Genomic DNA, 23,258 nt, shown 5'->3' on the forward strand with positions numbered 1-23,258 from the left:
GAGATAAGAACAGTTTAATAATTGAAGTAAAATAAAATAGAATAGTAGTAATAATAATACAATAATAATGTATGAAGCAAGTGGTACATTATACAATTGCTCACCACCCGCCAACCGATGCCTAGCACACCCCCGAGCAGCGATCACTGCCCCCTGGCCGTCTCCCCCAGTTTCTGTACTGAGCATGACGCCATATGGTATGGAACAGCCCCTCGGCCAGTCTGGGTCAGCTGTCCTGGCTGTGCTCCCTCCCAGCTTCTTGTGCACCTGGCAGAGCATGGGAAGCTGAAAAGTCCTTGACCAGTGTAAGCACTAAGCAACAACTAAAACATCAGTGTGTTATCAACATTATTCTCATCCTAAATCCAAAACACAGCACTATGCCAGCTACTAGGAAGAAAATTAACTCTATCCTGACCCAAACCAGGAGAGGGAGATTGGCAACACTGGAAAACAAGCTGTTAAGTACAGGACACCCAAAAGTCTCAGCACCTAAAATTCAATCTGTGGGAGTTCTATTGCTTGGAGTTACACAGGAATTTGGACTAGGTCAATGTAATGAACCATGCTGACTTGAAAACCTATGGAAAATAGACACTTGTTTGAAAATATTAATAAAAATGTAGTAATTAAAACCTAATGGTGTAAAACCCTGAAGTTGTGTGAAGCCATTTAAAAATAATTTACTATGTTGCTTGCAGTTATAATCTTTGAGTCTGATATTTATATATATTTAATATGTAATTTTAATAATACGGTCTTTTAATTTCAGATTTCATACAGCCATGCCATCCATGCTTCAGGGTTCTTCATTGCTTTTTTTGTTTCCCTTGTATTGACATGTGCTGTTTTTTTCATTGTTTATCGAACCCAAATATTAAAATGGAGTTTCTGTAGTAAAAACCAGGTAAGTCATACTGTCTGTAACGGTACTTTATTTAAATTTTTTCATTGATCATATCTGATGCTATAACTTGCTAACTAATACAGATTGTCTAACGAGTTTTTGAAGATAAATAAAAAGCCACCAACTGATGGATTGGATTCACAAGTCATGTAATCTCTACAATCTCTAATCTTTAGCACAATCAGATTTAGAGGGGATTGTAAGAATGGTAATCTGATCAAAAGAACTGCTGTCAGTACCTGGATGTTAGTTTCAGACTGGAAGGAGATTGCCTTTTGGCTATTTGTTTCTTTTCATATTCTTCTGTTCCTCCTCTCCTCTTCATCCCCCAAAATAAGAGAGAGGCAGGATGTCTGTGGGTTATAAGCAGTTGCCCAGGGAGTAGACCACTCATCTCGAGTACAGCAGACTTGGGTCCAAATTGTATTTCTGGTTATCGGGAACAGGGATTTGAACTTAGGTCTTAGTTCCTTGGATGTGCCTTAATCTCTTGAGTGATTAAGAAAAACAGTGGGTTTGGGGATGGAGCATTTTCAGTAGTATATTTGATTTTGGATACGAATCTGAATTGCACAATCTCTTTATACCCTTTCCAGCTGTACAGTTTGATGATAAGTTGGAACCTTCTCACCCAGAGTTACCTGCAATAAAATTAGATCAGACAGTGTAAATTTTTTTAATAATCTGAAGCTTACTTCTTTTTCTTTTTCTTTTTTTTTTTTTTAGGAGATACAGCATGAGCTCAGTCAAAATCACAAACTGGAGCATTCTCAGTTTAATTCAGGTAATCTGTTCAGTGAAGATATAATTATGAATGATCAAATCATCGATATTCTGTCCTTTGAAGAATCTGGGAACATGCTTCAGGCTTTAGAAGAGTAAGAATTCACTGCTATTACATTACATTTATTACATTTATCATGCATATGTATCCAGGGGCTAAAGTTTTTTAATATTCTTATGCAGTTAGCACAAATGTCTCTCTTGCTTCCACTTCTTTCCTCACGGTTTCTATATTCTCTGCCTCTAAGGAGGTAGAGCATTGCAGTGAATAAAATAGATGCCCATCAGCAAACAGTCACTAATCTTCTTCACCTTCTGAATTATCTTTTCCGTCTTCTGGGATGAGGATGGTAGATGGACCACAAAGGCATCCAGAGTTACAGTGGTTCCTGCTACAAAAGATGATTGAAAGGGTGATAGATGTTGCTGTGAAGGGCTCAAATCAGCCTCTACCTGTTAGCAATGGGTGCTTCCTAATCCCTGTTTAGATTATCCCAATTCTTTTCATTTCTTGTAGTTTTAAAATGGACCTTCTGATTCATGTACTATTAGGAGGTGACACACAGATGCACTTACCATGTTTTCTTTCTATTCTTTCCCTCTTTTTATTGGCACTCATTGAATGTGTGTATTCAGTTACTATATGCCTGTTACTCCCCTCTCTTACTGGTGGTGCAGTTTATCTGACTGAGTGAGGATCTCTGCAAGTTGCCCTGCGTTCCCCTTTTTACTCAGGTGAAAAAGGGCACTTCTAGGGTATGATTATTCTCATCCTAAAGCAGACTTCCAAAAAATGAGTCATATGGATGCTGTGCCCACTGACCCTAAAGCCTAGAGCCTGGGCTGATGAGCTCAGCTGTAGGGGTCTGGAGGTGAGTGAGATGAATCCCAGTCTTGCAGGCTGGTTGGTAAAAAACGCTACAGCATTACTTTAATGCCTATATTAGATACGTGCAATATTGTTTCTGCTTTCTTCAGTAGCTATAATACACCACTTGTTTTGTCTCTCATTGTTAACACTTCTATATGATATTTAGCTTAAGATGCTTCCTCATCTCTTAATGTTGATTCCTTATTCATTCTGCAAGCTGGGGCAAAGCAGTCCTTTAATTTCTGATCTATATTTCTTAAAGGTTTCATTTTAGTCTTGTTATTTCATAAGCTGTTGTACATTATCCAGGTTTTTAGCTGATTCCAAAGACAAAGATAAAATACCATACTGTTGCCTTAGGAGCTTCTATGACAGTGATCTAGGCTAAAACCAGAATGGAGTAATCCTTCTTTTTACTGCATTACCTGCTTTAAGGATAGTAATTTGCAAAATGTAATGGGAAAGATTGTGCATTTGTAATTTATTAGTGGATAATTGCAGTCAATTTAAATAGATTCTGTGCTTCAATGAAATGTAATTTTCCTAATTGTGGTCACAATCAGTTTTTCAACAATATTCCATTTTGTTTTATTACATTTAGTGTCACCCAATAGAATAGTTGGGTTTTCTGTAAGGAACTGAGGCATAAGGTTTGTATGGTCTTATAGGAGTGGCAGTATACTGAGGATAAGAACTGGGCTTGTATCTTGAGCGCAATTTTTTCATGTCATATGTATGCCAATATGAATTTTAGCATCGTAATCCTGGTTTTTATTATTTGGGGAGGCAAAAGTATAGGGGCTTTTATTATAGAGCTTTTGATACTTTAGATATTTTCAACCAACCAACAGCATCTTGCTTGTATGCTAGTTTGATAATTCCTTCTGCATGTATTGGTGCAGCTATGTGTCATTTTCTCTACATGGCATATGTATAAGCTTGCCAACATAATTTATATATTCTTTTTAAATTGCACTGTGATAGTAAACACAGTTGGAATCATTCTGGTGCTTTGTTCTTTTGTCCAGACACAAATGAGAAAATTACTCAGAAAAGTAAGAGCCACAGGATTTTTTTTGTTCTCTTTATGATGTAAAGCTATGTTAATAGTTAATGTCTTTTACAAAGTGACAGTGTGAAATTGTTTAGCAAATACATTAGGAGGACATGTTCAATATTTATGGACAGGGACACCTTTGGAGTGTAGACAGTTTGCAATGTCAGGAGGATTGGCTAGAGAACAAAACATACTTTTAATATTTCATAAGGAAGCTTCTTAGTTACTCATTTTGTGAATTTTGTCTTAATAAGTCATATCCTTGATGCACATTATGCAGCAAAATAGCTTGGCTTTTATTCTCAGTAGGTTCCTTACTGTGTACATTCCTGAATATTGGCCCATTGGCAATGAATGCTGTGGAGAAGAAGCTATGTGATTTGAATATTTGACGGGTGCACTAGAAGATCGTGTTCCAAAATGTTGTGGGTCTCTGTATGTCTAGAACAGAATATGAAGAGAGCTGAGCAGTTTGGGTTTGTGTCCAATGTGATGAAGTCTGACCATGCTCATAGTCTCAGAAGATACAGATATGTTAAAGGCAACTTAATGTCTTTAAATGGCTTTCTTTTTCATCTTCATTTTGTATAGCTAAGCTCTAGCTGAACTTGAACCTGCTTGCTGATACACAATACATACTGCCAATTATTTTGGGAAATCACTAAGTAATATGTATGCGTTGCAGCTGATTTTTTTTCTGATGGTAGAGGGCATTGAGGCCAATGTACTAGAGAACCGGATCAAACTGTCTCCAGAGAGCCTTGACAGAACAGTCAAAAACAATTTACTATCATATTAGAAGTTCACTTTTTCTTTATAAATATAAATGTCTTGCTGTACATCTCAATTTAATTTGCTAGGGAGCAAATGTGGGGTTTTTTTAACCCTGAATTGAGATGGAAAGGAAGAATAAAAGATCACATTGTCATAGCAGCTAGACATGAATAATTCTACATAGAAAATGGTGAGAAATAGCTACTTTGTTAGTACAAAAAAAAAAAAATTGAGGTGCTAAATTTCTGTATTTCATAACTTTTAAAAAGTTATGAAATTTGAAATTTTAGAATTGTTGAAGGGAGGGCATATTCATTGCTCTGTTTTTGTGCAATGTGTACAATGCAGGAATAAAACAACAAATAATAATCCCATGGATATAACAATAATATACTGTGAATACACATGGAATGAACCCCAAACCCGGTCTGAGTAGATCACAGCAAACTTGGAAGCTCCTCAAGCATTAATGTATATAGCCATAATATTTGTTTATGCTTTTGTTAGTATCCAGGCTGAAGTTGGTGCTTTTAAAATCAATGGTAAAAAGCGTGATGACTTCACTGGAAGCAGGACGAGTCTTTTTTACGCTCTTTTTGCATAGTAGTTTTTCAGTGAAATACCATTGTCTGAGCTCTGTTGCAACAGCTGTATTGTAGCTAGCTGTATTTATTCAGTTGGTTTGCTGAAGGTGACTGATTTATCAGTTTTCATACTTTCTGCAATCAAAGCAGACGTTCTCAGTCTCTTAGATGCAGGATTTTTCTAATGTTTTTTAAACAGATTAATTAAAGAATTGAAATACTGTTACTCTCTTCATATTGCTGTGGAGAGTTAAAGGAATTTGATAGTGAAACTGCTGCCAAATCTAGTGCTTAGACTTCTGGCAGGTTTTCATTAATCATTGTTTTTTCTGAAGAGCCACTGGTCTCTCAGCTCAATTTATCATCTTTTTCAGTTTTGTGGTTTTTTTTTTTTTTAATTTTTGGCTATATATCATGAGAGTCCTGTTTCTGGTTTTGTCAGCGTCTTGGCTTTTTCTGGAAAGCTAAACTTAACCTGTGACTCATCCATGTGAAAGCATACTTAGATAATCATCACATACCCTTCTTAGCAATTTTATTTACTGACGAGATGTCCTATATTCTCTGTAAGCTCACATTTCAGATGTGTTGAGTTTATGCTTAGCTGTGTAATGGTGTTGCAGGACTAATGGATGAACTCCCCCAGTTCAGAGTTGGCTGCAGGCCAGTACAGCTACTGGTGTAGCACAGAGCATCTTCACACCTCCTCTAACACAGGTGGGCTGCGCCCAGCCAGGCAGTGGGAAGAGACCAGGGAAATACAATGCGCCCCGCTCTGGCACAGGAGGGCTGAAGAATTTGAGCAGTCAGTAGCTGTTCGTGGCTGTGGAGACCTCATGCCATCACCTCTGCTGCTGCTTCAGCACAGTTTTGGTCTCCTGCAAAGATTTGCACCTTGTTGTGCTGCAACCTGCATAAATCCCTGCCCTGAAATGTTTGCAGTTTCTGTTGTGACTGGACCCAGCAGGAGAGTGTGGGAAGCAGAGGAGGGGGAAACAGGAGGAAGAGACTGAAGGGAGGAAGCTGCAGCACTGCACACAGGGTCCGCATTGACACAGCAATTGAAAAACAAAAACAAAAAGCAAAAGCAAAGCAAGAAAGCAAACAAAACGCAGCCCAACTTACTGATGTTGTATTCCTAACCCCTCACTAAATGGATGATTTAGGAAACAAACCACATCTGCAACTGAAGACCTTTGATGCCTGTTACACATGAATTGGCTTTCTCCACTTACTGTTACTAACGCCAGCACTGGCACAGACTGTTTCACGTCTCAGCTGTATGATTCTCCCTGTCCGACCCTCTCTCCATCTTCACTTCTCTGAAGTGTGAAAAGGCAACACAGACTATAACACTTCTTTTTTTGTTCTCCTTTTCCCTTCCTCAGTGCAGCTGACCCATTGGCATTGTGCCTGTGGGTGCAGGTGATGTGCTGCTCTGGCTCAGGCAGTAGCAGTGGGTGCCACCAGGCTGGGGGCAGTTGTGTGTCTGTCCGTCCATCCCTGACTGTGTTCCCCTCTCCAGGAGGAGTTGGTGCAGCTGAGGTGCTCCGGGTCACAGCTGCAACGGGGCGTCTGGGACAGTGGAGACACAAACTGTCCACAGATGGGCCTAAATTAACATGCTTTTCAGCAACACTGTGTATCACAAAGGAATGCTTTTGCAGAAACCACTACCACAGGGCTCCAGTCTCCTCTGGATGCTGTTGTAATACGTATGCTACTAGCTGGCTACCATTTGCAGATGAGAGGTGAATCTTCTGAAGATGACGAGTTTTTCTGTTTTGGTGAGAAAATGTCGCCGAAGGGGAGTTTGCTTGATGTTTCTCTCCCCTTTAGACTTCAGAAAGTTGTGTCACAGTAGTTTCTTATCTTTGTGAACTCTGAATTCATTTTAAAAATGCGTCAAAAAGCCATTAGTTCATTTTAGGACTGTTAGATTCAGCCTCTATTATATTCTCCTGTTCAAAAATTCCCTCTGCAGGCTTCTAATTTGAATAATAAGACTTAAAGACACAATTATTCTGTAGTTAATGAGAGGTTTCCTTTTTTGTGGTGTGGCGTGTTTTTTTTAAATTAAATGTAGTTGTTTCTTTCCTGACACTAGCTGCTTTCCTGTATTCTTTTATTAGGTCTGTGGAAGACATCAGATGCTCAGGCACTCTCTCTGCTTCTCTGTGTTTGGCGTCTGGGATTCTCCCCTCCCAGAACTTCTCTGACAGATCTTTAAATCTTCTTCCTCTTCAAGTGAGTGAAAAATCTTTAGACTTGCTGTTTGCAGCTTCATTTTCTACGTGTCTGTTCGCCTTTCCTCCCCCCACGCTTTTGTACTGTCCTCATCCTTTCTCTGCACGCTTTGTCCAACAGAAGCTTTGATCTTTTTCATCAATAGGTTGCCATCTGCTACCTGTACTTCATGGGCTTTCATGTTTCTATTATGTCAAATATGCTTAGGAAGAGATGCGAGACCTTTTAAACATGAATTGCTGTAACAAGCAGAGTGCAGAGCATTTAAAGCAGCTTATTAAATCTTAACTCGGTTTGAGGAGGCACGGAGTGTCAGGTTAAGATTTTTTTTTTTTCCTAAATGTCACAAAACATTGCGCAGTTAATCTGAACGACTGTAAGCATTGCTGTTCTGATGGACTTGTGTCTGAAAGGATTTGGTTTATTATATGTACAGGATTACTGTTTTGTACTGACTGTTGGCATCTAAGACTCCAAGACTATATTGATGCAGCTTGTTAAGGCTGCCCTCAACCTCTCATTTGGAGTAAGTGGATGTGATGAGCTTGTCTCACTCCCGCTGGCTGCTGTGTGGAGGAGGCAGACCAGAAGCAGAGCACATCACGTGGAAGGTAGATTTCAAATTTTTACAGACGTAACCTTTCTTCAGCTGCCGCTGAAAAAAGGTAATGGTCTGGTTGCTGTCTTCCAGGATGTGACCTGGGAGAGCTGTGGCTTGTAATTACTTTTTCTCCATGCTATTACCCTTGGATTGGTGGAACAGTTCACATGCTTCTTCTGCTTCATTGCCTTCTTCACAGATGTGCTGTCAGGAAAATGGAGGGTGAGAGTTGCAGATTAAATACACCTGAGCTCTTAACAGCCTCATCACTCACTTGCTGACACATGAGTGTCAGGTGAACTGCACCTATTGTTCCTCCTGCATTTGGCATCATGAACTTGAGGAGTGGAGTTAATTGGGTACCGTAGTTCTCTTTGTGGGCAAGAAGGAGCATGGGAATCTTGCTCAAAATGAAATCGGGTCTAGTCTGTAATGACTTGCAGTAAATAGGAAGAAATGCTATTGGAAGACTGAGGGAAAGATAACAATAGGAAATGTGGTGATCGTGTTTGGTTTTGGCTTTCATTATTGGGATCACTGCTAAAGACAACTGGAAAAGTAACAAGTAAGGAGGTGGGTGAGGAATGGCTTAATCTTTTTTCAAAAGTGTGCTGAAAAAAATTCTGCATTTGTGGTAGAAAGAAATGTGTTACGAGCTATGTATCAACGTGGTGGAGCTGTGAAGTGTTGCCTTCCAGGGAGAGAGATGAGGAATTCAGTCTTTCACACCTCAGTAAGAAAGGGTTAGTAGGTGCTGTGACCACCATCTATCAGCGCACGCATGAAGAACAGAAAAATAATGGCTAAGGAACTTGTTATTCCGCCAAACAAAGGGAGTTGGAAGTTGAAACTAATCAAATTCAAGCTGAGGATAAGGTGACCATTTTTAGGTCTTAAAGGAATTATCAAGTGGAACAATTAATTAAAGTGTTGTTTAGTTCTCTATTAGGCAATGCTTGAAAACCAAGATGAGATGTTTCAGATACGCTTCAGTTAAATCAGAGCTACTGGACTTGAAGCAGGAATTAAACCAGGAAAATAAATCCAATGGCTTGGATTTTACAGACTAATAATGAATTGGTGAACCTACGAAAGGGAGCCTCCTACCGCTGCCTGACAGTCATTAGGGAAATGTTATAGTATAAAGCTCCCAATTTTTGGATCCTTCTTTATATTTAAGTGTTTTTGCACAAAACTGAAACACTTTTTTTTCCCCTAAGTTAGTTGTCATAAGTAAATAGCTTAGTACTAGCTGGCTATGTCAGCAAAAGTCCTAGGACTTTGGTAAATGGAAAGACTAAGATAGAAAATATGCATCTGCGCTGTCCAGTTGAAGTGCTTGCTGTGTTGCTTCAGCATCCTGTTCCCTTGATCCTGCCATAACCTGTCCTCTGTGTCTGTCCTGCTGTCCGGGAGTGAGAAGGACTCTCCCCAAGCGCAGGGAGCAGGTCAGTGTCCTGGGGGACTCAACCATGGATGTAGCTGAACACCACCCAAGAAGGCTATGTATGCGTAGGTGCTGTCCTGCAATGTCCATATGTACACAGCACACAGAAGCTGGATTGTTGTGCTTGTCTTGGGGACATTATAGAAAATATTAGCTTTTACGGGATCTTCAAATTACTGTGAAGAATGTTTCAGCCACACAATGTTTCAGGCACAGGGATCTGGCCCCATACAGCAGTGATTCTGGCTCCTGTATGGGAGGAGGAGGGGAGGGAAATGGAGGAGGTTTTGCAGCTGCCAGCCGCCAGCCGTGCAGCAGATCACCAAGATAAGTATGGCCATCGCCAGTGCGTTTTGAGAGACTGCAACTGCCTCTTCGGGATAGATAATCGTAACTTAAGCTAATGTCTCCTAAATACTTCAAGTATTTGAGTCATTGTAAGAAAACAACTTAATTCTATCCCAATGATTTCTAAATGGGGAAAATATATCTCGTGTTTAACAGAGGGGCAGTGATAATACTATATTGCTGATTTACTTTTAGTTGAACTTTCTTTGCCTACATAAGGAAGGGAAAGTTTGTTTGACAAAAAGGTGAAGTGTTCATAGATTTGCATGCTTTAATATATACCATTCTGAATGTAGCGTCATTCTACTATCTTGCAAATCTTGCCAAGATTTATGCTATGGATTTGAAATTTGTTCTAAGATTTGACTGTGGAACAAATCAAACCAATAATTTAGCCTAACTGAAAAAAGAACAGATTTAAGCTCTTAAAAGTGTATTTTGTAGGTCACAAAGAAATTCTTGTATACTTAATCCACACACAGAAGCATACAGTGCTCTGTGTTCATATAAATTGACGTGCAGGGGCAAAGCCCACCTAATTCTCCAGTCCTGAATTAAGTGCAGAATAGGCAAAGCTATAGAATATACAGTAGTTACATAATATATGAAATGAGAATAATTATAATTCAAATTTAATTAACTCTAAAGGTAAATGAGAATGTATTCATATGCAACATGACCCTTTTTTTTTTTTTTTCATTTTGTAAAAAAAACCTTGTATTTCCCTCTGGTTTTAATCTCTTTTCTAAAACTCTATTAACGTTCATGAGAAGGAAATATCAGCTATTTTAATTTATTTGTATTGGCACATAATCAAAACACTCTCTCTTCTTCCCTGCAGAGAAGGGAATACACCAGCACAGAACACGAAGCAGTGATGTATCAGTGTAGATGGGTCAGTGAGTTTAGAACTATTTTACAAAGTCAGTGAAATTTATAGTCTATTCAGATACTCACTTCGTCTGCTTCCCAGCAGAGGTGTGGGGGTTTTTTGTGAGAGGTTTATGTTTGCTTTTAATCTGAGGGAATGTTTTGAGTTTTAAAGAAAAGCTTTTCCTTTTTCTGCCTAAAATGGAAATGCAGGAATGGACATACTTCATTAAAGTTGCTGTAGTAGAAGTTGGCTCACCTTGCTTTTTAATGAATGATTACTATCGTGATTAGTAAACTCATGCTGTGACATTCCTGCAGTTCTCTGACTGCCATTTGGTTACCCAATATTGACTGAATCTAGGTGTCCTTGTTTTCTGATAGAAATTTCCTACGATCTGTGATTTCAAACAGTCCTGATTACCTTTCTACAGCTTGGAGATTGCCAGCCTGACACGGGCAGATGCTGATCTTGAGGCATATCGAATGCAGATATGTAAAGAAGTGATTGCTATGATGATGAAGAACATGGTCTTAAGTCACAGCCTCTTTCCTCATGTGGAGAAGAGGATGAGTTCAATTTTCAAAAAGCAGTTTCTTGCAATGGAGAAAGAGATTCAAGAGGAGTATGAAAGGAAAATGGTGGCTTTGACAGCTGAATGTAATCTGGAAACTAGGAAGAAAATGGAGGCGCAATGCCAAAAAGCAAGAGCTGCAAATGAAGAGGCTGAAGAATTAATGAAGAAAATGAACGAAAAGGTAAATATGGTATAAAATCAGGATATTTTGCACGATATGTGGTTTTATATAGATGGTTTCTCTTTTAGACTAGAATGGCTGAGTTGTCCTCTTAGAAGAGTAAAGAGAAAAGCTGTACAACTTAAATGTGTTCAAAAATTCAGATGTCATAATTAGGGTAGTTGTTATTAGGAAACTGTGTTTTACTTCACCAGAAAATGAATTTATCTTGAGAGAATCTGTGACACCTGATAATAAAAGGTTGTCATTACCCTGATTTTTTTTTTTACAGTCACTTAAACCCTTGCAAAGTGGTGTATTTTTATTTACGATATTTTACTGCAGCAGTTCCTAAGAACTCAGACACTGTCTAAAGTATTTTGCACATTCAGAGCAGAAGAAACTCTCTGCATCATAAACCTTACAATCTAGGTAAAAAGCCTCCAATATTTATATTCTTATTTTGAAGAAAATAAGAGTATAAGCGCAACCAGAGGCCGATTTCCTCCAAACCGAGTGAAGGCAAGCAGAACAATCTGTATTTTAGACAGAGCAGAGAGTGGACTTCTCTTGGAAATAGCCTCTGGATAATAGTGAGATAAATAATTTAAGGCAGAGTATGATTCTTTATAAGCTTAGAGTCTTCCTGGGAATAAATAGTGCAGTTCGTTACTTACCAGTGGGGCTGTGCTTCTGGAGCACAAGTGAATACGTGGGTATTGAATGTGATGCTGCTGAGTGTCTATATGTCTGTTTCAGTTCGATTACAGAGACAAAATAAGTTATGTTAGGAGTATAATCCCTTAGGCAGTATATTCCTTACTTGTGTATGCCCTCTGTGTAGACAGTACTTATGTTTTTGGCCTTCTAGTTTGATTTTTTTTAATAAAGGCATTTTTATTTTCATATCATATACCTATAATTGTTAAGGACTTTTATGACAATTCATGGTTGCAGTTTTGACAAAAGTTCTTTGCTGAGTGTGATCCATCAAAGCTACTACACTATGTTGAGGCTCTCAGGAAGAACTTTGCTTTATCAGGCTGTTGTGTGGAGAAAGTTGATGGCACGAGGCTAGTGAGCCAGTTGAATTTCTTTGGTGTTTCCAGGTGAATTTTAAATTGTAACTCTAGGGAGCTCTCAAATATCTGTAGGATATGAGCATCCTGAACTAGAGGTGCTAGAAAGTCAAAGGAGATGGCAAGGAAGGGGTACTTGTGGGTGTCTTCCCAAGGATGAGGTGAATTGTACTCTGCAGAAGTCTTTTTCCTTCTGTTGGTTATAGAAGGAGCCTAGACTAGATGTCTAACACTTAGATAGACCTCGCTGAGATAAATCCTACCTTTGCAGAGAGAGGGGCCTGGATGAAACTCAGTATGTGAATTCACACTAAACGTGCTCTCAGCAAAGAAGCTTTTCTTTGCACGAAATACACTGGTATCAGTTCAGTCTGGTTTATATTGGAAATCCTGAATGGTTGGAATCAAACAAAGAATTAAGGCCAATCCAGTACTTGTCCTGATTAATTTATCGTATACTAACATCTTGCTGTTCACTTTCCTGTCTATGAAAGGACCTGTTTTTGTACTTGCCATGGAACCTGGTCCAAAAGGATGTGCCGGAGCACACTTGTGCTCCTGCCAGGGGGTATACTGACGTCCAAGAGACGGCAGTGAAAAACAGCTGGAGCCATAACCTCCTCCCCTTCTCAGCCAAAACACAGAATGTATATTCCCCACCTTTTTGATCAATTATTTGCTGTCTGTAGTGTCTCTCTTGGGAATGAAGGGTGAGGTTGAAAGGACAGTTCTCCCCAGATAAATAGCATGAAATTCAGAACAAGACCAACATAGCTACTATTAGGTGGCTCTGCTGGCATAAGAAGCATCCTTTGCTCTGTGGGACATGTATGTTTTGATTCTATAATGAGTTTATGCCATCTGAGATTAAAACTATGAATATGTAAGTCTTACTGGAGAACTATGAGAAAGTATTTCTTGCGAAGAAGCTTTTAAATTAATTGCCGTTTAATTCTACTCCATTGTTATAACTCTAAAATGATGCTCTTGGATTAATTTGTAGAAACCAATAGATAAAGTAAGTCATCAGAAATAAGAACTTTTAGAGATTTGTAGTAGAATAGTTTTTATAATTTATATATTTTTTAAATGTATGCTTATTGTTATTTCATTGTTCTGATTTATATGAGTCTATTCAATTTTAATATGATTTCGGGATTGATGAAACCTAAGAAATTAATTTAACATATAGTCTTTGTGTTGTATTTCTTATCATTTTGATAATTTATCTTAAATAATGCTTCTAAATTCTAAAAAAACTTTATTATGCCTTGAAAGTGTTATCTGGATTAGAGACTGACAGCTGCACAGCCCCTGTCATTCCAAACAGGTGAAAACTGTGGAAAGTGTACACTGATATAGTATTAGCCTTCATTCAAACCTGAAAAGACAGTAATCAGAGTATGCGTAAAATATGTATGAGCTAGTAGCACTGATACTTTAAAATATGTTGAATACTGAAAATCACTTCAGATTTATTTATTTCTCTCTTCTCTGCAGCCTGCTGTAGAATACAGAAGTCTTCTGGATAGACTTCACAGACTGGAGCAGGACCGCCTGAAGAGGTTCCTTCTGGTAAAGCAGGAGGAGTATTTTGCAAAGGCCTATAGGCAGCTGGCTGTTACCCAGAGAAAGGAGCTCCATAATATCTTTTTTACACAGATAACAAATGCTACTTTCAAGGGAGAACTGAAGTTGGAAGCAGCTAAAACATTAGTGGAAGATTACTCTAAAATACAGGTAATAGGATGATAACTCCATTCCTAACCTAATGACAGAATACAAACCCACACAGTAACTTTTGAGAAATGTTTCAGGATAAATGTTATCCCTTTTATACCTCATTTTCTTGGGAAGAATTTTAAAAAGTATAATGCCATCATTATGCATGTCTAGACATCTACACAGCTGTATATTGATGCATACACACAGCCTTTTTCTACAACAGTGAGTTAGATATATTTGCCACAAGATTATGTGCTTAGTGCTGACTTTTGTTTTCATGGGTGATATTTCCAAAGCGCCCAAGTGTTTAAAGCTTGTCTTTACTGCTCAGGGAAAATAAGACTAGTAGCTCACCTGTATGATGCAGAAGAAAGAAGTCAGAAAACATGTCTATACCATGCAGTGGGAAATTGTGTAATAGAAATCCCCAGTTTTGCAGTGAATATTTTGATATATCTGCACGTCTTGGGTCTCTGCTTAGCTCCTGAAAGCTCTGTTGGTGCAGCTCTGCCCCTAAGCCCTCCCCCTCAGGATGGTCTGAGAGCAGATTTGTGCTCATGCAGCAAACTTCTGGTTCCAGGTCCACCCTCGCTGGTGTTAATGGGGCCCTTACTCCAGCATTTCTGTACCAATGTGCCATTTTCAAAAGTAATTTCCGACCAAATAAAGAGACTTAGGCAACTAAGAGAACAGTTAGGTACCTAAATCTATTTTATGAATGGCATTTTCTAAAACAGATCAGATGCTGTCTAATGAATTATAAGTACCTTTGGAGGCCTGTGTGTATAGGCGTTTTCAAAACTCCCTAGACATCAAGTGCTTTTCTATACTTCAGAAGATGTAATATGTAGATTATTGAAATTGTGGTATGTCTGAATTGCTATGGTTTTGTACTTCGAGGGTTGAGTATCTCTAGCTTACATGGTTGGGGATGCTGATGAAGATTATGTTCAGGACTTTAGTTTTGGTTTCAGTTACATTTTAAGCCTCTTGCAACAGAATAGCTTGAGTTGTTTCCTCATGTGGTGGTCTTTGGTTTTTTGGTTTTTTTTTACTCCATTTGTTTTGAAAGTAAGTGTCTAGATTCCAAAAATTCTAGTAATTGTTCTTCTGGCTGCTTCTTGAAGAAGAGTATGATTGTTGTGGTCCTAGAGGTTGAGGGCCTGGAGGTTAAAAAGCAACATCTGCAAAGCAGGTGTCAAAACACGTAAGGCCTACTCCTAAAACTAGATGCACTGTCAGATCTCAGTACTGAAAACCCACACATGGGCCACTGTCAGATGCAGATACAGCAAAGAGTTGGGCAAAAGACAGTTGAGCAGCCAGCAGAAGACAGAGCAAGTGAAAGAAGTTTTGACGATGTTTTGGCTGATGTGGGTCACCTAAGTATCAGACCTTGTCTTGGCTATCTGATGCTAGCAGAATGTCTGCTATAGACCATTGCACACCTGCCTCCGATCTCTACCAGACCCATTGTAGGTACCTAAACCCTTCCTGTTCCCCACTTGGAAGCAGGAACTTCTAAGCCAGCCTGTGGGCAGCAGGCTTGGCTGTCCCCATGCTGTACTGGACACACATGGAAGACTTATCCTTGGCTTTGAAGTCAATTTAGACACCTTTGAAAATGTTACCCTTCATTTATTTAATCACACAATACATTGTAAAGAAAAAAGAAAGGGGAAAAATAAAAGGACATGATGCCACTTACTGCTGTTACTGAACACAGGCTGTCTTCAGGGCCCAGTTCAAGACGACCTTTCAGCCTGTGGATAGCTTTAGGCAGGAACAGTTCTACTAACACTGGTAGGGTTCCATGTGTATTTAATTATGGGTACCTCATCAAATTACCTGTTAATTCAGGGCTCTTGGGAAGTGCACTAGCTATTCAGGAGAGTACACTCAATATTGAGGTATTCAGGCCAAACGCTCAGTACATTATTTATTTTGTTTTGTTGAAATAACAGTAATAATGTGATGTGATCGTTAGAGTTAAGTTGATATAACCTTATTGTTTTCTGCTTGTAAAAGCTTTTTAACTTTGGCCTGTTAATGAACAAATCTGGTCTGATAAGCACAGGTGTTAGCTCAAATTAACATTATGTCTAATTAAATATATTTGTTCACATTCTTTCCTGTAGGGAGACATTGAAGACCTGATGGATTTTTTGCAAGCTAGCAAGAAATATCATCTGAATAGAAGATTTGCTTACAGAGAGTATCTTATAAGTAAGATACAGTTAAGGGATTCTCAAGCCTCTGCTCTTATAAATGCAGCAGCAAACCAGATATCAAGTCTCATTAATAAGATGGAAAGGTAAATATCTCAATTGTTTTCTTGGCAGCCATTTGACTATGTTATCTCAAAGGGAATAGAATGTCTTCAAAAGTCATTTTGTCTGTGTTACCTAGCAGGAAAGGTGCATAAAAATGTTATCTTTTAAGTTAACTCTAAGAAAATACTTTGTAACTGGTGACTTTGTTAGTTAATATCCCAGGAGATGCTAAGGTGAGGCTTTGTTGTCTGTGTCCACTTTGTACAGCACAGGGATGAATTGCTGGGAACGTGTATAGTACCTGTTGGTAATTCTGACTTCAGTGGGAACCAGACTCATGTAAGAGTCTCGATGTCTTTACGCATCCATTATTCATGTAAAATAGTCCTCGATCATGTGAAAAGTCCTACCAGAGTCCGTTCCAACATGTACCAGTTAAGACCATTTGTCTGGGTTCTTTATGCGCGAATATCTGGATTTAACAGAAAAGAACAGTTTTGATTCACTTGTGATTGAATGTGTTTGAGGAGCTGGATGTACAGTCTCAAGCTGGAAAGCATGAGTGTTTTCTAAAGAAAGGTGACTAAGTTTATAAATAATGTAACTGGGGAAGATCTTGACTAGCAAAGGATACAACTGTTGCAGGGAATATTAAAAAGTAAAGGTCAGGTGAAGTAAAAAGTAGACTTGGAAGTGGACTGTTGTAATACACTCATTTAATTTATTTGGGATATCGTACCAGATCCGGGCTGGTTCAAGTACTCTGTGTGAGGATATTCATAGTCAAGGTGGAGAGACAGAAATGGTGACTTAACAGAGACATAGTTATTTAAAATTACGTGGCAATGTGGAGCACTGAGAGAGACCTCTTGCTGCTACCCAGAGAGCTGTGGTGTGCCTTAGTTTGGCATCCAGAGAGATTACTGAGGAGCATGCCAGCGCAGTAAAATATGTTAGTGGGCAGGAAAACAACCGAGCACTGCTGCTGTTGATCCTGTGCATGCAGCTTTATTTGTATATTTTAGATGTCTATATTAGTGTCAGTCACTGACAACATGTGAAACATGCATTAAGACAAGTGTAAATATCAGTGTTTACATTGTGGTTTTTCTTTCATAATGTTGACTTAATTTAAAAGTAATTTAATATCAGGAACAGGAAGTCTGTTAAAAGCTACTGAAGATCACATCTGATTTACCTGGGGTTTTTTTTTGTAACTTTTCCTTGCTCTTCTTTTTGCTTGTCCTGTGTGCTGCCTCATTGGAATCATACCCTAAGTTTAGCATCAAGATTTGTTGATGAGGGAGAGGTTCTTCCAGTATGCTTGCAGTGCTTTGCCTATTTTGCTAACATCTGCAGCTGTGTGGCTCAAAGACAAAAATAAATGTCTTGTCATAGGAAATATAATTCAGATATTTAATCATACAATACATTGTATTTCACAGAGTGTTCCCTTCCATCAGGTCATGCTTCTCTGGAATCGGATTATGAGAAATGTTCTGAGATGTTTTCACAGATGTTGTGGTTATTTGAAAAGCCTTCGTGAGAAACTCTCACCTGTATGACCACTGCATCCATGGCTTAAATCATTCCAGTGAACAACTGGGACTTCTCAAGCTGGAAAAATAGGTTTCACTCACTGTTTAATGCCTGTTACTGTACGTAACAGTCACAGAACAGATCAACTACAAAACAAAGAGGAAGCGTGTAGTATTAGTAATCCAAGACCTCATGGATCTCATCCCAAAAAATGTCTTAAAAAAAAAAAATACTACCCAAAAACTTCCAAAACCAACAAGCATCATTACCAAGATGAAAAAATAATTTTTCTAGCACTCGTCTGTTAAACTTCTCAGAGTATGCAATGGTCATAGTACTCTGCGGACAAAGGAAACGAGTCCATAGTTGGAGACAGCATTTGTAGAGAAGCAATCCCATCTTACTTTTTGGGACTAGAACGAGTTGTTTTCCTCTAACTTCCCACACCTGCTGCGGCAGCAATACCTTTCAAGCAAATGTTGGCCAAACTGTTATGTTATTATTCATTCTCTAGCTGTTGAGATTATAAAACTCCAGAATGTAGTAAATCAGATTATTTGCTAGTCTTTTTTTTTTTTTTTTCTACAGGCAAACTGAAATATCCTAGTCTAAACCCTGAGGAAGTTATGCTATGTAGGCTTGTATTTCAGTTTTTAATTATAAAGTGATTTGGGGAATATTTACAAATTGGAGCATTAAAATTTGAGCAGCAAAAGAAGTCTGGTCTGAATGGCTGGTACTTCAAATTTGTATCCATAATAGCCTCTTATTTTTCACTTCAGCATTGAATCTGCTCATCTAAATATAGATACAGGTCTGTCTTAATATATTGTGTCCAGCTTTAATAGTATGCCTTAAACTTACTGTTATAAACAGAATTTTAAAATGCAGAACTGTTTGTGTGGAGAAGAGAAACTGAGAAAAGATGTGGATTAGATATACCACAGATAAACAGATTCAGGGATACGTAAACCAGCAGATGAATGATGAAGGGAGAGGTCTTTTAAAAATGGAACTTAACAGGGTGTTTAAAATTTATCAGATAGCAAGGCAATTTCAAATTAACATGAAAAAGATTCTGTGGCCAAAAATAAAGGTTATAAAAAGCAAAATAAAACGAAACCAATTCTAGGTAGGGTTGTGAACTTTTTAAATGAAACAGAGCAGCCAATTTTCAAGCTGGGCTTTCTAAGGATGGTATTTAAATAAAATGTCCCGTGTGTCAGGACTGGCTGTGGGTACTCCGTGCCTTTGGAAATCAAGTCCACGACTGCAGTGCCAAAAGCCAGGAAAGCAAGTTTTAAAATATAATTAATAACGATAGATTTCAGGGATGTGTAGCTAGGCTTTTTGTGTTTTCTCTTAAAGAATAAATGGGCAGGAGGGCGATACTTGAGGCAGTATTTATCCTGGGTTGTTCCAGCTGTCCCCAGAGGCATGAGGTTCTTGACGTTTTTGAACTACAGCAGCTGTAGCATGTTGCATTGTTCTTTTGCCAGTATCTGCTTGTTCACAAGAAGTTTCCTTCCTTCTTTGGTCTCTTAAAAACTGAATCCAGTTCTGCTGACTTGCTAGGTACAAACAACTCAAGCTCCTTTTATAAATTTCTCCCAAAATTTTAAGTTTTTATAAGACCTCAAGCATTTCTTGTGAACTGTGTTTTAAAGTAGGCAATTGATTATCTTTGACATAAAAGTTCAAAGCAAAACATCTCGTATTGGTCTCTTACTTACTCTTCTGAATAATAATTTATACGGACCTTGTTATAAGCAAACTAATTTTCTGAACAGTGTCCTGCTGGACCTTTCAGTGAGTTAGTGTTGGAAAGTGAATGCCTCCAGCAGTAATGCATTAGTATAACGTTTTCTAATAATCACTTAAAACCTTTTCTGCTTGTAGCACTTTGCTATGTAAAGCATTTATTGCTCTCAGTTATTTACCTAAATTTTGATCTGGGCACTGGGAAGATGCCAGTTCGGCAGGTGAAATCCTGAAGTAGCTGAAGTTACTACGTGGGCACCATCTTGCAGGTTCTCTCTGTATAGTATTCTGATTCAGCCTCTGTGTACATCCAGGCTGGTACAACTTCTCTGCGTCATGTCTATCTCCCTTACGTTTTAGTGACACTCCCATACCTTCTGTAGCTTTCATAAAACAGTCGTCTTTTGCTGGGGTCCAGCATCACTTAGATAGTTCTTCATAGCATGAAATACAAACTACTACTTTTTACTTTTAGTGCCCTCACTTCACACTTTCTCCTAATTTTGTTGGCTTTCATTCAGTACAGAGAAGTCAAGGTCTGCCTCTGATTGACCTATGATACTGCTGCTGTTGGCCTCACACTTCATCTCTATTCCTTCCATGGTGCTCGCTGCATTCGGGAGGATCTCCCTGTAAACATCCTTGTCGTTACTGCAGTATTCTCCTTCATTAAAATTCTCCTTGTTCAAAGACATTAAACGTGTGCCTGCACATTTCTTCAGCGATTAGATGTCTGGTATCCTGAGACCAAGCAGTTTATCATACGGTCTATACTGTCTCATTATCTTTCTCCTCTCCTTTTATTTTGTGTTTCAGTTCAGGGTCCTTTTGGAACAGGACATCTTTTAATTCTAATACCATAATTGTTTTTATTGTTTTTATACTGTATTTATGTGAAACCAGAAATGAAGGTCTCTTGCCAGGATTGAGCCTTCTAGGAATTACTGTAATACTGATTAATGTAAGTAAGTTGCCACACAAACTCCTATAGACTTTGTGGTGGTAGGCATTTTGCCCATTATTTTTGTTATCTGGGATTTCTAAATAAGTAGATTCCAAATAAATAAATAGATAGGTTTTACACTACTGCATCACCTTCAGTTTGAGCTGTGGACATATTTGATCTCTAAATAAATCAACAACCTGAAACTGAAATAATGTAGACTTTTTTTTTTTTTTTTTTTTTCATCCTAAGAATAGGTAGGTAGATACCATCTTCCAGTCATTCTCTGTTGCATTGCTTTTCCTGTATCTTTCATTTGCTGGATGGTTCCAGCACATCTGTCTTTCTCTGTTGCAGCAAGAAAGTGTTTGGACAACTTCCAGGTTCAGGTCAGGAATTGGTGCTTTCTACTCAAGAGTTCCATGTTGACCTTTTCAACGCCACATTTTGGAAGTCCACTGTGTTTATTATTAGAAATTATGACTCACAAATTTCTAACAGCCTGATCTGAATTAAGATGTTCTTTTATTCGTCTGTTGTCTGAGAAGGATTTGAGGAATTTCTGGTGTAAATATAATAGCAGATAATTTTTGAAGTTCGGTTTGAGTTTGTGGAGAAGGAGGTTTTTCTGACTGTTGCAGGCATGGTTGTGATCTTGCTTATTCTTTGAAATTAAATACTGTAGCAACTGGAGGTAGACCATAGTCTTAAACTTCCATTTGAAAGCACTGTGTGCTTAAGACTGAGAATTTGCTCTGTTAGATTATTATATTTTGTTATTAGTTTGAAATCTTTATAATTTTTTTGATGATGTAAATGTAATAGGAAATCTGAATATAAATCTTTTCATGGATATGATTGCTTTGTATCTTTAAAATAGTTTTTAATTGTTTTTACTTGATTAGATTACATCCTTTAAAGAGAAAATTGTTTCTAATGAGGAGAAGGAGTTATATTAGACATCTAGAATTGCATTCCAGGGGCATTAAATGAAAAATGTAAACATTATGAATAATATATAAGGTTTAAAATGTCTCATTTGAATATCACTTACATTACTAACTGATAGGTAATTGGTTTTGCATTTGCCTCCCCTTCCTTCTTCCCATTCCTTCTTCGTACACCTTCACAAACTGCCTCAATTCTACACTCATCTCTGAGATTATCTTTCTGTTATCCACTTGCTTGTTTGATCCCCCCAGCTATCGCTGCTAAAGAAACAAAGATCATTCTGTGTGTCTACTTTGTTGAGCCTTATTATGGTACTAATTGCCTCAAATATTCTTTTGCTCTTAAGAATTTGGGATAACAGACCTCAAACACTGTTATTACAGAGCAGGTCATCTACCTGAAAGTCATTTGGGAGTGCTGCTGGACCGAGCTGAGGCTGAAATTAATTCTGTTAAACAGAAATTCAATCACGATTTAAAACAAGAAAAGCAAAAGCTTCGCCAGAAACTCATTACCAAGAGAAGGCGCGAAATGCTACAAAAGGTAATTATTTTCAGTATATTTATCTTTCACAGGGCTTATTATGAAATAAAAAACAGAATTAATTGAAAAATAAAGTGTAATTCTTAGGATAGGGGTCAACACTGCGAGGAGCACTGATGAAAACAAGTATCCATTGTTTTTAGCTGTATACCGCCATATGCTATATTAATTATGCAGTAATTAATAGCTATTCCTTTAGAAAAACTTGCAAGAAAGTAATATATTATTGTGGCCAGCAGGACCAGGGAGGTGACAGTGCCCCTGTACTTGGCACTGGTGAGGCCGCACCTCGAGTGCTGTGTTCAGTTTTGGTCCCCTCACTACAAGAAGGACATTGAGGTACTAGAGCGTGGCCAGAGAAGAGCAATGAAGCTCGTGAAGGGTCTGGAGCACAAGTCTTATGAGGAGCGGCTGAGGGAGCTGGGGTTGTTTAGTCTGGAGAAGAGGAGGCTGAGGGGAGACCTTATTGCTCTCTACAATTACCTGAAAGGAGGTTGTAGCAAGGTGGGGGTCAGTCTCTTTTCCCTAGCACCAAGCAATAGGACAAGAGGAAATGGGCTGAAGCTGCTCCAGGGGAGGTTTAGATTGGGTATTAGGAAAAATTTCCTCACTGAAAGGGGTTGTCAAGCATTGGAACAGGCTGCCCAGGGAAGTGGTTGAGTCCCCATCCCTGGAGGTACTTAAATGACGTGTAGATGTGGTGCTTAGAGACATGGTTTAGTGGTGGACTTGGCAGTGTTTGGTTAATGTTTGGACTTGGTGATCTTAAAGGTCTTTTCCAACCTAAACAATTCTATGATTGTATGAAACAATCTCATGATGGAAGATGACTTGCAGGTGATCTGAGATAAATGGAAGGGAGTTGTTATCCAAAGGTCCCTATTTTTCTCGGCCTAAAGGATGTAGGAAAAACTATCTTGGATTAGGTGATTGTTCTTCAGGTGACCAAAGCTAGGTGAGATTAATTTTACCTTTTGCGGGATATGTGTTTCAGTGTTTTCTGCTCTTTAACAGATACCAGTGCAAGAAGAGACAGCAGGTATAATGATGGAGACTTCATTTGTTGCATTTATTCTCAGTATACGTAGCTTTGGTTTAGCTTTCCAATGAAATTGCTGCATGCTGTAAGATAGGGAAATAAAATTAAAAAAAAACAAACTTTTTTTTTCCTCTCTCATTTTTTACTTCTTTTTCTTCCTTGGTATTCGATCCAGATT

At 38.4% G+C, this 23,258-nt stretch overlaps 1 protein-coding gene across 5 annotated transcripts in view; it reads left to right on the forward strand.

Annotated features, from left to right (window-relative positions):
• EVC2 (EvC ciliary complex subunit 2) overlaps positions 1-23,258 on the forward strand; it is a 74,615-nt gene that overhangs the window by 24,066 nt on the left and 27,291 nt on the right. For all 5 annotated transcript variants that reach the window (XM_087737515.1, XM_087737518.1, XM_087737516.1 and 2 more), the window contains exons 8-13: positions 773-907; positions 1,634-1,785; positions 10,924-11,248; positions 13,807-14,046; positions 16,170-16,345; positions 21,882-22,041. In XM_087737515.1, the coding sequence (XP_087593641.1) occupies positions 773-907; positions 1,634-1,785; positions 10,924-11,248; positions 13,807-14,046; positions 16,170-16,345; positions 21,882-22,041 (1,188 nt within the window). The remainder of the gene's footprint in view (positions 1-772; positions 908-1,633; positions 1,786-10,923; positions 11,249-13,806; positions 14,047-16,169; positions 16,346-21,881; positions 22,042-23,258) is intronic.

This window comes from Nipponia nippon, unplaced genomic scaffold, assembly GCF_047370975.1.
Source record: "Nipponia nippon isolate SJK-2023a ecotype South Korea unplaced genomic scaffold, ASM4737097v1 scaffold_6, whole genome shotgun sequence".
NCBI classification, from domain to species: domain Eukaryota; kingdom Metazoa; phylum Chordata; class Aves; order Pelecaniformes; family Threskiornithidae; genus Nipponia; species Nipponia nippon.